The 15,668-nt window shown below is 40.2% G+C and overlaps 1 protein-coding gene across 1 annotated transcript in view; it reads right to left on the reverse strand.

Moving 5' to 3' along the window:
* The window catches only part of LOC133456756 (NT-3 growth factor receptor-like), a 126,087-nt gene that overhangs the window by 72,848 nt on the left and 37,571 nt on the right, over positions 1–15,668 (reverse strand). Inside the window, exon 4 of the mRNA XM_061735325.1 lies at positions 1,094–1,224. Within this exon, the coding sequence (XP_061591309.1) occupies positions 1,094–1,224 (131 nt within the window). The remainder of the gene's footprint in view (positions 1–1,093; positions 1,225–15,668) is intronic.

Genomic DNA, 15,668 nt, shown 5'->3' on the forward strand with positions numbered 1-15,668 from the left:
CTAAATTGCCCGTAGGTACAGTAGGTGCAAGCGTGTATGTTTTCTGTATATAGTGCAGGAGATAACCAAAACGATCGTTCAGTTTGTGATACAAGCATGAAATTTGGAAAACACATAGCCAAAGACATTCCAAAAATAATTGGACGTGGATCCATCGTGAATTTTCAACATGGCGACCATGGCAGCCATTTTTCAAAATGGACGCCAGAAACAACTCTTTTTATATGACTTGGGGACATAATATGATATTGTAGACATATTTACCACATATAGTACTTGGTAGATGTCTCTTGGATAATTGAAAAGTTGTCATTTAATATTCAAGATGGCCGACATTGTTTAAAGATGGCAGCCATCATTTGTGTTTGTGTCTGATATGGATGATCTTGGTGTCTAATCAATCATTATTTATGATGCAGAAATCACATTTGAAACATTGGAATTGGCCAGAAGCTTCCTTCTACCTCAAAACTGAACATGACAACTGTTTCTTTCATGATAACAGCCATATTAGCCAAAATAAAATATATACCGTCATTTCAGGAAACTAGATCTATTATACATAAAAACAAACTTTGAACTAATAAACCAAAAAAGATCCTCATATCTGCAAGAACTGAACCATCCAATGAATGGATAAGTAATAGAGTGGATGTTGAAGCTCAGCCAGGGCAAACTGGAAACTCATTTCAACTAATCACTCATTAGAAAACACTTGTTTCTGGCGGCCATTTTGAAAAATGGCTGCCATGGGCGCCATGTTGAAAATTCACGATGGCTCCACGTCCATATCTTTTGAGGAAACGTTTGGCTATTTGTGTACCAACTTTCATGCTTGTATCACAAACTGAACGATTCCTATACATTTTATAGCTAAACAGCTGGACTACTATATTTGTGGTCCTGCGATGGACTGGATTGAAGCGGGTTTAGAAAATGGATGGATGGATGGGACGACTTTCCTGTGATCTAACTGGTATTTAGTCCCTTACCCAAGTTTGGTTCAAAGATGACTAATTCATACAAAATAACCACTGATTAGATGAGATAAAATGAAACTGTTCAAACGGTGAAGATGACGCAGCGTCAGTACCTTGACGGCCACCAGCATCTTGTCCTTGGTGGGACTGAGGTTGTAACACTCGGCCAAGAAGACTTTTCCGAACGCTCCCTCGCCCAGCTCCCTCTTCAGGATGATGTCTCTCCGCTTTATGTGCTGCACAACTAAAACAAAGACAGAGAGAGAGACGGTAAGTACTCTTTAAAAAGCCCTCTCAGAAATGCTGATGTGGTTTATTTCATGAGAAAACACATGGTTTAAAGGGGGTCGTCACAACCAAATAAAGCAACTTCAAGGAAGCAGAATATGAAGACTGACGCGATACAAACAAGGAGAAAGAGATCCAGCTGGGAGGGAAACTACCGTGTGTGTGTGTGTGTGTGTGTGTGTGTGTGTGTGTGTGTGTGTGTGTGTGTGTGTGTGTGTGTGTGTGTGTTTGTGTGTGTGTGTGTTTTAACTCCAGAAAAAAGAAATCCAGATTTCTAAAAGCATGCTGGCAAACAAATACATCCCATTGTATTACAAAGAAGCATTTACAAAGAGATGCAGAAGACAAAGTCTTTCTTTCATTTTATGTGTGATCCAGTTCCTGAAAAAAACGGTTCCATAATGTATGATGTTGTCAAAGTGTGTGAAAAGTGTTTGATCTAATTTTGAAGCTGCTGAAGAGACAACACGGGCTGCATTAGGTTTCAAGAGGCTGTAAATCTCTGAAGTGCAAATAAACGGCGAGGTGACGCGACCGGACCTGCTGAGCTGCACATCTCTCCTCTGGATTCTCTGGGTTTTACCGGCAGAGACACCGAGGGAAGATACAGCCAAATGAGGGTGAGGCTTGTAAAATGTTTATTGCAAAAATATAAACTTTTTCTTTCTTTAACCGAGCAGATTGAGGATAAACAGCCATTTTTCTTCCCAACATCTGCTTTTCTACGGCTCCTAATAACTCACCCTAACAGGATCATGGGACTGTAAAGTCTGGAGCTGCTTTTTTTGACCTCAGATCATTCTCATCCCCTCCAGTGTTTGTGCTCCCAGAAGAGAAGCGTGTACTTCAATCGATTACCTTTATTTATATATATATATATATATATATATATATATATATATATATATATATATATATATATATATATATTTATATGTATCCTACATGCTTTTTTTGCACTACTTTTTTTGCAATACTTTTATTTTCATTCAAATGTTTATATTTGTAATTATATATTTTTTTTAAAACTTTTTTTTACCCTTTCGCTGCATGTGTGTGTTGAGTAGGGCTGGGGATCGATTCAAATATCAAGAATCGATTCGATTCCGATTCTTAAGATTCAGAATCGATTATCACGATCCGATATTGATTTGGGTTAGTGTTAATAAAACAGTTTTTTCAGCTGTTGCATGAATGATATGACTGTAGTTCTGCAACATATTAATACTAGTATTATATTGAGATTAAACAGCAAGTATTGCAGCTAATGATGCTGTAAGGACCAATCAGCTCCCAGAATGCTGATAGAACTGAAACAGAAACATCGTGGGTCAGAATTACCAAACAGATCCAGGGAGGAAACAGAGGACGAAAGAAATCGCTTTTATTTTTTCCCCATTTATGAGAATTTGGTTTTTAACATTTATGCAAATGTAACCCCAAGACAGCATATAAAGCAAAGAAATATAGACAATGTATGCAATTATAACTGAAAACTTTAATGTTTTCATACCTTTAAACATATTTAAAGGCAAAAACATGGCACCAGTTATTCTCGTGTCCAACAAAATATTCCTTTTTTGGGCATAAACAAAAAAGTACCAAAAGTTGTAATGTAATGATGGATTTTTATTTATTTATTTATTTATTTATTTTTTTTTTTTAAATCGATCTTTAGACATATGAATCGATTTTTAGGAATTAATATGAGAATCGATTTAAAATCGGAGAATCGATTTTTTCAACACAGGCCTAGTGTTGAGTGTACTGTCGCTGCACAAAGAGAATTTCCCCATTGAGGGAGGAATAAAGGACAATCTAATCTAATAAATATATATATATATACAGTATATATTTTAAAAAAAAAGTTTTTGCGTTGAGTAAGAGCAAAATCTGTCAGGACAAAAGCAAAAACATCGGTTTAGAAAGTTCTGCAGGGCAGCAAGTCTTCGTACTTCAGTCTGAATAAAACATGATATCTTGTATTTTTACCATGAAAGCTCCGGTGCTTCCATAGATCTGCACACACAGCGCGCACGTGCTTTCCACAATACATTTAGATAAAAGTGCCCACAGTTTACGAGCGTGGGTAGGTTCTCCTGTGCAGAAGCGCTCTCTGCTGTAAAATATTAATGAGACCAAATGGGCAAGTTAAATACTTAGCCGCAGAAACCATATTAAAGAGCTAAAACCACCCTTGAATGTTAAAGTAAAAAATTTGATATGAAGTGATCTACTAAAATGATTTGATGTTTAATGTTTTCTCAAACACAACTGCTAGTTCATTAATAATGGGAGACTGACACCAGTTTCACAAAAGTAAGAAGAGCTTCTGTGAATTTATGATTTCCCAGCGAAGCTTTTCAATAACAGAATACATTAATGAGGCGGTATCTCATCTACTGCACCGCATTTAAAGGGTCAGATGCATTTAAACTTTTTCCCTTCTGAAAAGGATCCTCAAACAGTATTCGACTCAACTCAATTCAATTTTATTTATATCCTGTCTATTCAGAATCAGAATCAGAATCAGGTTTATTAGGTCAGCTTAGAAAACTGTTTTTGACTTCGGATACACCGGCGGCGGCACGATGGTATTGTGCGCCTGTTTTCCAAAGGGTAACACTGGGATAGAGGGGGGAAGGAGAAAAAAAACATCTTCACACTGAGTATATACACAGTATCAAGGTGCAAAAACACCTCAGCACACAGAGCAACAGACATCAAAAGACTTGCATGTGGGTGTGTGTGGGGGGGGGGGTCCCGGGTCCCAGTACAGTAAATCCAAGTGATCGCTGTTGTGGCGCTCGAAATTGGGGGGGGGGGCTGATAAGAGGGAGGGGCCGAGGAAGGCGTTGAATTGAGGGAGGTGTGTGTGTTTATCAGTAAGTGTATGTGAAGCGATGAGTCTGTGAACTTCGCCCAGAGCTGCTCTCAGCCAATGTCCTTGATGTTATCAGGCGGCTCGGTATAGTTCTGAAAACAGGGATCCACAGATGTTCGTGGGAGAGGGGACGGTTAGTAGTGGGGGCAGAGTCATCTTGTTTACATTCCACCAGGAAGATTGTGACCAGAGCGATCGGCCAAACACCGCTCTGTCAAGGCCAGATTATAGGATCAACAATTATATTGAAAACAGGCGGCCCCAGTAATTTTCCGTCTGCCTTCAGTCCCTGATTCATCTATGGCGACTCCAATCAGACGAATTTGTGATCACTTCCTGCCAAGCCGAGCTTCCAACTTCTCCAGGGTGTTATCAATCTTGCCAATGAGCTCAAAGGCCGCCGCCAGCATGCGATTATGTTCGAGAATCGCATCCAGCTTACGGCTCTGCTCCCCCAACATAAGAGTCTGAGCGTTGATCGCCTTGCTTGACCCTTCAGCCACGTCCGGCAGCTCTGAAAGAGCCAGAACAGCTGTCGACGACTTACGCGTTTGTCGATATACTAGGAATCCCCCCCTTCCTATCAGGAGGATGATCAAGAGAAATCCTGCTATGATAAATCCAATTATGAAGGCATCTTCAACATCCTCGACAGACAGAATCTGGAGGCACAAAGGCTCCATTACAACAGAAGTTGTCTCTAGGTGCTTTCCATAGACCCAGAACATAAACCCCCAAACAATTATTACATAAACATAAACAATGGTGGGTAAAATCCCCCCTAGTGGGAGAAAAACCTTCAGAATACATGTTGGTACCATGTTTTTGTTAAAACTGGCGACGCCGAAATGCCAGCAATCCATCGGCAGGATTCCAATATTTTATTTTAACACAAATTCCCAAGTCTACAACATCCACAGCGCACAAAGTAACATTCAGGATTTGAATCCTTCCTCCATCTGTGCGTTCTTCTTTGCATTCATCAAATTGCACATGTTGACTGTACGAGTGAGCGAGAGATGAGTCCCGGAGCCTCGCTGATACCTGATATCTGTGCCTCCTTTGGTCACCTTGTGAGCGAAGTCGTTGTAGCGCTTCCTTCTTGCGGACGGATCTACAGTGGACTCTGATGCGCCTACTTCTTTTTTGACAGAGGAGCGTCAGTTTGAGAAAACTAAGATGCCAGGATCAAAAATGGCAGTTTCGTCCATCTCTGTGTTTTCTTTTTTTTTTTTTACCTTGTCTGCACACATATTAATGGTTAATACCATCCTAGTAAAAACCTAAGGCATATATATGTGCATTGTTACTATACTTAATATATATACATACATATACGCATACATCTGCATACACATACATACACACATACAAACCCAGTGGGTTTTTTTTGTTTTTTTTGGGGGGGGGAGGGGGGCAGGAAGCAAGAACACATGGAGGCCTCACATCGAGCACTGGAAATCTGCAACAAAAACCACAAACGAAACACAAAACCGACACAGAGCCGACCAAAAGCACGGTTTTGCCATGCATGGCAGCACGGTGGCTCACAGCAAGAAGGTCCCCGGTTGGACTCCCAGGCCCAGCAGGATCTTTCTGTGTGGAGTTTGCATGTTCTCCGCGTGCTTGCGTGGGTTTCCTCCGGGTACTCCGGTTTCCTCCCACAGTCCAAAAACATGCATGCTAGGTTAATTGATGATTCTAAATTGCCCGTAGGTGTGAGTGTGAGTGTGTCCGGTTGTAATCGACCCAAATCTCGAGATCTAATCACAGTCTGAGCAAAACTACCGCGATTAACTAACACCAAAAACGACAGAGCAAGCATGCAGGTGAACAAGCCAGTGTGTATGTCTATGTGTGTGTGTGTGCGTGTATGTATATGTCTGTGTGGCTATGTGTGTGTGTGTGTGTATGTATATGTCTGTGTGGTTATGTGTTTGTATGTTCCGTGTGTATATGTACATGTTTGAGTGGCTGTATGTGTGTGTGTGTGTGTGTGTGTGTGTATGTGTGTGTGTATGTGGTTATGTGTGTGTATGTGTGTGTGTGTGTGTGTGTGTATGTATATTTGTGGCTATGTGTTTGTATGTTCCGTGTGTATATGTACATGTTTGAGTGGCTGTATGTGTGTGTGTGTGTGTGTGTGTGTGTGAGCGTGTATATGTATGTGTGGCTATGTGTGTGTGTGTGTGTGTGTGTGTATATATCTGTGTCTCTGCGTTTCCATTGGGGGTCACGTCTCCGTCCGTGGCCGTAGACGGGAACGTTTTCCTGTGGATTCGTGTTCGTGAACCGATGCTGAACGCATCTGAGGAAAAGGAAACTTCTCCACATCAGAAAGCACCTCACGTTATAAGACATGCAGATAACTCCTGCCGGTTTAGATCATTTTCCTTTTCTTTAAATGTAATAATAATCATAATATTTATGAGATGCATCGGTCCAGGTAACTGAAATGACACTACAATTTTACAAAGAATGGAGATGATTATTTAGCCTTGTGTCCTCACTAATTTTACATAATGACGCTCTGAACAGACACACATGGAGAGGCATTAGGGAGGTAAATATTGGATAATAGAAGTCAATTTAAGCAAGAAAGGCAGCAGTGCTAACCTGAAAGAGCGTCGTTGTGTCTAACAGTGCCACTTGCTGAGTGAAACCCCTTCAGCTGTCTGCCCCCCATCATTGTCCACGCTCTGCTCATATTACTCAATCTCCACTGGAACCTGGACACCAACAGACTGGAACCGAGCATCAGTCTCCAGTGACTCGGCTTTCTTTTCACTTCTCCCACCCACCTTTCTCCTCGCGTTTCCATCGGCAACGCCGACTCAGTCTAACAATTCCAGCCTCAGCTGCCTCTGAAGATCACACACTGCTACAAACACACTCTTCCTGATTGTTTGAGTAGGTATTTAGGTTAATATATTATACTTTGTAGATGAGTGATTGCTTTAGCACTCCCTGCTGTTGACTGTCAGTAACCACTCTGGGATACACTGATGTAACCATGGGTGGAGATAGAAAGGCCACTGGCTGCACGATGGACTTTTCCAGAACGTCCAGATGGCCAGAAGATGATTACTCCCTTTGTTATGTAGCAGACCTTTTTAACATGCATGATTATGCATATTCCACACCAAGGAAAAGGAAACCCTCATAACCAGGGCAAGCAGGCATGCCTGGACTGGCAAGTTCTCTGTGAGGCTAACGTTCAATGTGGCAAGGCAGGAGGCTTTTAGGGAGTGTTTTCTGAGTAAGATACATCCTTAAATGAGGTAGACTAAGTTTGAAAAATGTCCTCGAGCAACATAGTTTGCATCTTGCAAAGTCACCAGAAACTCTGATACCACAGAATCAATGAGAAACGGCTGCTCCGTTGGAAAGCACATATTTTTCCTCATCACAGCACAAAGAATTGGTTTTTAACGGTAAAACCATCTGTTTCAACTTAATTTGAAGGAATATTTTGGGAAATGACACCCGTCTTTCTCAGCCTCCCATCCCTTCTAACTTCCTGTCCTGTCCTGGTCCTCTCTGGCAGCATCACTGGCCACGGTTACATGATGGTTTTTAATTCGGAACTAATTATTCCGAATTAAATAATTCAGAATTAAACTATTTTCCTTCGAGTTTACATGGAAATAGTAATTACGAATTGAGGTTTACATGGAAAACACGTTTGATCGGGTTTATCCAATTCCTCTTAAGGTCTGGGGGTTGGGAAGGTTCTGATTGGATAGGGGGGGGACCGGAAGTTAAACTACCGGAAGTTACGTCTAGCGGGGAAAAAAAAAAAATGAGAAAAACAAACTTAGCCGCTACAACTTTGAAAAGCTCACAATTATGATGTTTCCTGCCATCTGTTCTTTTAATTATTTCCAGGTCCTCCAAGCTATTTATTAAATAAATGGTCTCTGCTCTTGACCAGCGTTTACTGCTGCTGCATCTTGAAACTTTGTTTGGAAAACCAGCCCAGCGCGGAATATAAGATCATGGAGACAGACGGGGGGGGGAACGAGCAGAAAGAAAGACCGGGATTAATTTAAAGAGGAATGAGTGGATACATTTTTTTATTTAATTTTAATTTTTGTATTTCATTTTTTTTATTTATTTAATTTATTTTAATTTTTTTTAAATTTATTTAATGTTTTTATTTATTTTTTAATATTTAAAAAAATATTATCATTTTTTTCTTTTGTTATTTTCTTTTAAATTTAATATTTTTTTTTAATTAATTCATTAATTTTTTTAAATTTATTTTCTTTTTTTCTTTTTTTCTTTTCTTTTCTTTCTTTTTTTTGAATGAGTGGATACATGATTGCGGAATTATTCTATTCGGATTTAAAATCGGAATAAACCAGCCTCTTACTTCGGAATTAAGTTTAATTCGGAATGGCCATTTTCATTCGGAATTAGGTGTTTACATGGTCATTTTTAATCAGATTTAATTTTAATTCTGAATTAAAGAGGAATTAAACTTCCCATGTAAACGCACTCACTGTGTCACATATACTGTAAGTAATGACATCAGCTAACAGAACTCCTCTGGACATCATGGCAGAGATCAGAGAAAAAGTTACGACCGAAGCAGGAGAGGATCCTGGTCATCGTCTTAGAAGGGATTAAATTGATCTAAAATTGAGTCTAAATCTAAAAACTGCAAATGCTCCTTCGTGCTGCTTTAATGAAACATGAATTCCTCGACATGTGGGATTACAGGCAGCTGAGACTGACGGGCTTTTACTTGTCAGGAAGCTTTAGTTAGCAGGCAAACTTATTACATCTTTTTATTGCTTCGGGTGGTGTGCTTGTGCTTCAGGACGGGTTTTTGTCTGGACTCGTCTTTTTCTCAGAGAAAAAGCAGCAGCAGCACCGCTGATGAGTTGGAACATTTGCATTCTTGTTCTTGTCAGTCACTTTGAAAAAGGCAGCACGTTGTGTCTGTTATAAGGAGAGAAAGAGGGAAAGAAATGTCTGAAGTTGTCTCTCCAACCGATCAATTCAGTGGGATTAGAATACAGCCGTTCTCGTGTAGTTTTATAACAGCCCTCTTTTATATAATAGTGTGTTAAAGTGCACACCAGGTAACAGTGGAAAAACCTCTGCAGGGCTCCAGGTAAACAGTCAAATCCTCGGATATACCGTCCTCCCTAACCTCAAATAGGTTATTACAGTCTCAAACTTGTTTCTTTTCCCTTTTCCAAACTAATTTCTATGCAACAAGTTCCCTCATAGTCCAGCTGTTTAGCTATAAAATGTATAGGAATCGTTCAGTTTGTGATACAAGCATGAAATTTTGTACACAAATAGCCCAAGGTTTCCCCAAAAGATATGGACGTGGAGCCATCGTGAATTTTCAACATGGCGCCCATGGCAGCCATTTTTCAAAATGGCCGCCAGAAACAAGAGTTTTCTAATGAGTAATTAGTTGAAATGAGTTGCCAGTTTGCCCTGGCTGAGCTTCAACATCCAATCTATTACTTATCCATTCATTGGATGGTTCAGTTCTTGCAGATATGAGGATCTTTTTTGGGTTTATTAGTTCAAAGTTTGTTTTTATGTATAATAGATCTATTTTCCTGAAATGACTGTATATATTTTATTTTGGCTAATATGGCTGTTATCGTGAAAGAAACAGTTGTCATGTTCAGTTTTGAGGTAGAAGGAAGCTTCTGGCCAATTCCAATGTTTCAAATGTGATTTCTGCATCATAAATAATGACTGATTAGACACCAAGATCATCCATATCAGACACAAACACAAATGATGGCTGCCAACTTTAAAAAATGGCGGCCATCTTGAATATTAAATGATAACTTTTCAATTATCCAAGACACATCTACCAAGTACTATATGTGGTAAACATGTCTAAAATATCATATTATGTTGTTTCTGGCGTCCATTTTGGAAAATGGCTGCCATGGGGGCCATGTTGAAAATTCACGATGGCTCCACGTCCAATTATTTTTGGAATGTCTTTGGCTATGTGTGTACCAAATTTCATGCTTGTATCACAAACTGAACGATTGTTTTGGTTATCTCCTGCACTATCAATGTTCTCATAAACATCCCTTTCATTCAAAATAAAGTTGACTTTTCCCAGTCAGACCATTCCTGCAGGTCTTTTCTTCTTCTTCTTCTTCTTCTTCTTTTTCTGGACCATCTGGTGGTGAACGTGTTGGGAAAGTGATCCGTGGAGAATGGATGTCTATTTCTCTGGTGTTCCTCTCATCACCGCTGTTTTCTGAAATCACTGCCTCACACTTTAATGTGAAGAAAAGGTCTCAGCTTTAAGATAGATCAAACGGACCTGTCTGCAGACGATGGGAGACTTTGCTGAGTGAAAACCACGAGTGACGTGAAACATGACAGGAGCCAGAGGTCCTTTGTAAAGAAAAGACTCACACACTGGATCATCCGAGCTTCGCTCATGGGGTGAAAAAGTCCGTCCCAAATGCAACAACGTCACGTTTCTCAGCTTCCCGGTGAGGTCTATGCAGCGGTGCTGGAGAACATGGCTGGTTTCTGCCCAACCCTGGAGCAGCTTTACAATGCAAAAACACACCCTCCAGGAATAAGTCTAATATTCCATAAATCTATTCACAATTGTCTTAGTTTAAGCAAAAAATATATCTACCAATTGGGGATGAAAATATTTTATTGACTACAATTCTTTAAACTAGCAAAATCGTTTTCCACCTTCTTGAAAAGAGGCTTTTTAAACTTTCTTATAAATGACTTTTTGCAGTGGACCCTCAGTGTCCTGGAGGGTCATGTGGCGCTTTTTGCACTAGTACCTACTCAGCGCGACTCGCCTCGCCGCGCTTTTCCACTAGGGGTGGAGGCGGGTGGAGGTGTGCCGAGTTGGTCATTTTTCTGTATCTACTCTGCCGAGGTTCTAAGCGGCTGAGTCGGCCTGAATCTGACATCATCACACTACAGGTCACTGATTGGTCGGGGGGTTGGAGTCAGATGTCTTAGTCAGGATGTGACATCAGCTGAAGAGTGATTCTGACGGAGATTCTTGTTCATTTTATTCCACCAGCAACGGCAGCAGAAGTCTGTTTCATGATCCAACTCTGAGGTGCAGATGTTCATAAACCTGGTGCTGAGGAGAGAATTAAAAAGGATCTAGACGGAGATAAGGAACGACCAGATCTACCAGGAGTTCTGTCTCTTCATAGCTGCTCACGGCTCCAGCTGACTTTTCAGCAGCGCCGAGACAAACAAGATTTTAAAAAAAGCGTTGCCGCTTGAAGCTTCTCTCACTCTCATTTTTTAACTTGATATCAAACACGAGCCACAGACCCAGCAGCACATCTATCATCTCCTCCAGGTTCTACATCTTTAGTGTTGTTGTCTTCTCCGTTTAGATACACAATCAAAAACGTCACAGCAGCTTCTCCAACCTCCTACTTCTCATCTGGGTGTTTAAAAACAAACGAGGGCAAGGAGAGTGGAGGCGAGTGAAGGCGAGACTAGGTGTGGCGAGTCGAGTCACGCTGAGTAGGTACTAGTATAAAAGCGCCAATAGTTTACCCAACAGTCTATGAGAGGTGTCTGGACATGGAGAAGGCCTTTAACTGTGCCCTGAGGATATTCTGCAGGGCTGCTCTGGGAGCAGACGATGCTACACCTGTTGCTACAGGCCTTTATGTTCCTGTACAAAAGGAGCAAGAGCTTTGCTCCAACTTGATGATGTTGAGTCAGATTAATTTGATGTAGAAGTTTGACTCCATCATGGATGCGTCTCCACTGATATTGTTTCTAAACTCTCTGGGATGGATTCGTTTGTGCAGCCAAAGCCGGGCAGACACTGTGCGATTATCGGCTCGTTTTGAGCCGATTTTCCAGTCGTGCAACTATTTTTTGGAATTTTTTTTTATAAAAAAATAAAGGATCCCCATAACCTTTGACTGGGTGGGCAGGACGCACGTTTGGGTGGGCACAGCCCACCCCTGCCCCAAAACCGGTCTCGGTATATAACTACCTACGGAAAAAGAACAAAAAAAAAAAAAACTATTAAAAAAAGTAAGCTTATGAATGAAAACAGACCGGTTTATTGACATGTCACCACTAAATAATCCGTGCTCCTGACGGTCCTCCAAGCACGGTGTGCAGACGGAGATCGCTGGCAGATTCTGACTCTGAACCAGCGTGTTGAGAGAGCCGAGCCAACAGGCGAGGATCTCTACTTACGGTTTGATCTAAGTTCCTGCCTTCACCTGCAGTCACAAACGGTGGGGAGTGACTGAAAGATTGCAGATACAAGCAGCTGAAATATGTTTCCCTGCAGGGTGGCTGAGCTCTCTCTCCGAGAGGCTTGAGAAGTTCCATCATTCAGAAAAGGCTCGGCGGAGTCGCTGCTGCTCTGCATGGAGAGACGGCCGAGCTGCTCTGGAAACGCGTTTCCCTGAGTAAACAGAGATGGGAATCAAACTTCAGAGCTGGAGACTCATGTGGACTCGTGTGGACCGCAGCGACGTGAGAGTAGAAACTGTTTTGGAGTCGATCGGGCCTTATTTGTGGAAAAGCTGGGGCTTTTGTGTTGTGAGAAGATAGTATAACATCAAAGCATTAAAAAGACCAACTGTACTTAGACTGAATTATACATTCATGATTAAAGATTTACAGAAAATGTTTTGTGACAGGGAGGGGGGTTATAATTTAAGAGGAAAATGTAATTTAAAAAAAAATGTGTTAATTCTAAAAGGAAAAGCATGTGTATCTCAATAGTTGGAGTGGATCTATGGATTTGGTTGGGTGATGGTTGAAGCAATATACAAATATAAATCAATAAAAAAAAAAAATCATAAAAAAACGGTAAAAAAAGGAAGTTCTGGGAAGTTATTTGATTGAGGAGGAGTTATGTTAAGGCAATATGGTGTTTGTTAGCTGGTTAGGTGCAAAGGCTCAACCAATGGGAAAATCGGTAGCCTAATAGTGTAAATTAGCAGTTATTTATTATTTCTATGTATGTTTAATTTATAATAGAGGTAACAAAGGGGCAGGGTTAAATAAGTTTTACTTCTACCTGCTCCTTTTCGGACACTGTTTTTTTTCCCCTGTTTGTATTACGTTTTTGTTGTTGCTTTTTTTCCGTATGTTTCGAATTTGTTTTCAAATTTTATATATTTTTTTCCTTATGTGTTCGAAATAAACAATTCAATCCAACAATCAAAAAAAAAGATAGTTTGTTTGATTGTTTGATTTAGGATCCCCATTAGCATTAGCAACTGCATTATCTATTCTTCCTGGGGTCCGACATACACACAACACACACATTAACACTTAATACATAACAGACATATATTATAGATGACGAACAAAACAATAATAGATACAACTCCCTTAGTCACAAACAACACAGAGGATAAAACTAAATCACCATCATTCTTAGACATAAATAATGAAATCAAATAAAACACCTTCATAAACAACACCTGCCTGAAATGACCTTATCTTAAAATTCTTGACCACTTTTCACCTTTATTGTGAAAGGGTGTACACTTCCTGTAATTCTATTCAAACTTCATTCTATTCCTTTCCAAATGTCAAATCATAATTCATTAAAATTTAAAAGATATTGTTTCAACTGAATCTTAAACCAATCTTTGCTGCCTACAGGACTGAAAATTAGAATATTGTGATAAAGTTCTTTATTTTCTGTAATGCAATTAAAAAAACAAAAATGTCAAACATTCTGGATTCATTACAAATCAACTGAAATATTGCAAGCCTTTTATTATTTGAATATTGATGATTATGGTTTACAATTTAAGATTAAGATTCACAGAATATTCTATTTTTTTGAGATAGGATATTGGAGTTTTCTTAAACTGTAAGCCATGATCAGCAATATTAAAATAATAAAAGTCTTGCAAAATTTCAGTTGATTTGTAATGAATCCAGAATGTATGACATTTTTGCATTACAGAAAATAAAAGACTTTATCACAATATTCTAATTTTCTGAGACAGTCCTGTAAATACATAGAAATGAAAGCAAATAAAACACCTTCATAAACAACACCTGCCTGAAATGACCTTATCTTAAAATTCTTGACCACTTTTCACCTTTATTGTGAAAGGGTGTACACTACCTGTAATTCTATTCAAACTTCATTCTATTTCTTTCCAAATGTCAAATCGTAATTCATTAAAATTTAAAAGATATTGTTTCAACTGAATCTTAAACCAATCTTTGCTACTGCACCTACATGAGAAATATGAGTTCCAGCCAACCCTGGCTATGTAAGAAAAAAGTTCTCTCTATCAAAGTAGTGATGTCCCCCCTATAGATTTGAAATAGTATTACTAATCACGCAGCTCCAGGGAGCACCTGTTAAGCTCTCTATTTGTAACAGTTGCCCTCTCATCCCTATTTACTAGTCATAAATAATTCATGCGGTTTGTTTGGCCCAGCTGCTGCAGCAGGACCTCCCACCCCGTCTCTCTCTGCTGATGGGATTGAAGCCACGAGCGTCGGCGCTCACCTATTGACAGTGATGCAGACAGGTTACTTTAACCTTCAGTTTCCTCTACCGGCAGAGACTCGGCCCCGCGTCCCGGAGCCCATTTACCCGGAGTGGCACATTGAAAAGCCCTGAGATTAAATCTCTATCCCGCAGCTCAGCATCATTCATTTGTCCTGGCTCACTTGAGGCCTTGATGCCAGTAAACATTCTCCCTGGAGGGAGAGACAACGCAGCGCTGAGATTTACTCAGCTAGTCAGGTCAGGCTGCTGGGGGAGAACAGATGTTTGGACGGCTTTTGTTCTGTACCTGCGACGGTGTGTGTGCACGCGCTCGCCCCCGCACTTCACCACAGCTAGCTGCCAAATTTCTCTAGTGTTGGTTGGTATGCATGTGTATGTTTGTCTCAGGAAACCTGCCAACGCTGTGCACTCGTGTGTGAATTTACTGCTGCAGGTGTGTGTGTGTGTGTGTGTGTTTTCTGGCAGCTTTCCGGTGGTGGGTTGCATCTCCTCGCTTCACCACTGAGAAACTGTGTCTGAGTCAAAAACGCTGCAGACATCCGTACAAGTGTTTCTATTTTAAGCAACAGCTCCTCTCTCGTTTTTTTTTCTCTACTTATAAAACCCGTCACTCAAGTAACATATCAGGACAATGTAGACCTTTTACAGATTCTGTACAATTCAACACAATCTAAGACGAGAACCATTAAGTTATGTACAGTGATTGATCCTGCAAAGCAATTTAAAAACAGATATGTCACTCAGGTGCACTTTTTTCTAGTCCTCTCTGCCTTTTTATTTTTGCTTTGGATATTCATCAAATCAATGAGTGGATGTGCCAGAATTTTCTCCAGCTAAATGCAGAAAAGACAGAAGTGATCATTTTTGGCCCTAAAAATGAAAGGGAAAAGATCAGCGCTCACCTTGGCTCCATGTCATTGACAGCTACAAATCAAGCCAGAAATCTGGGTGTAATTATTGACTCAGACCTGAACTTACACAGCCATCTAAAGTTTATCACTAAATCTGCATA

The sequence above is a fragment of the Cololabis saira genome, chromosome 2, assembly GCF_033807715.1.
Source record: "Cololabis saira isolate AMF1-May2022 chromosome 2, fColSai1.1, whole genome shotgun sequence".
In the NCBI taxonomy this organism is placed as follows: Eukaryota; Metazoa; Chordata; class Actinopteri; order Beloniformes; family Belonidae; genus Cololabis; species Cololabis saira.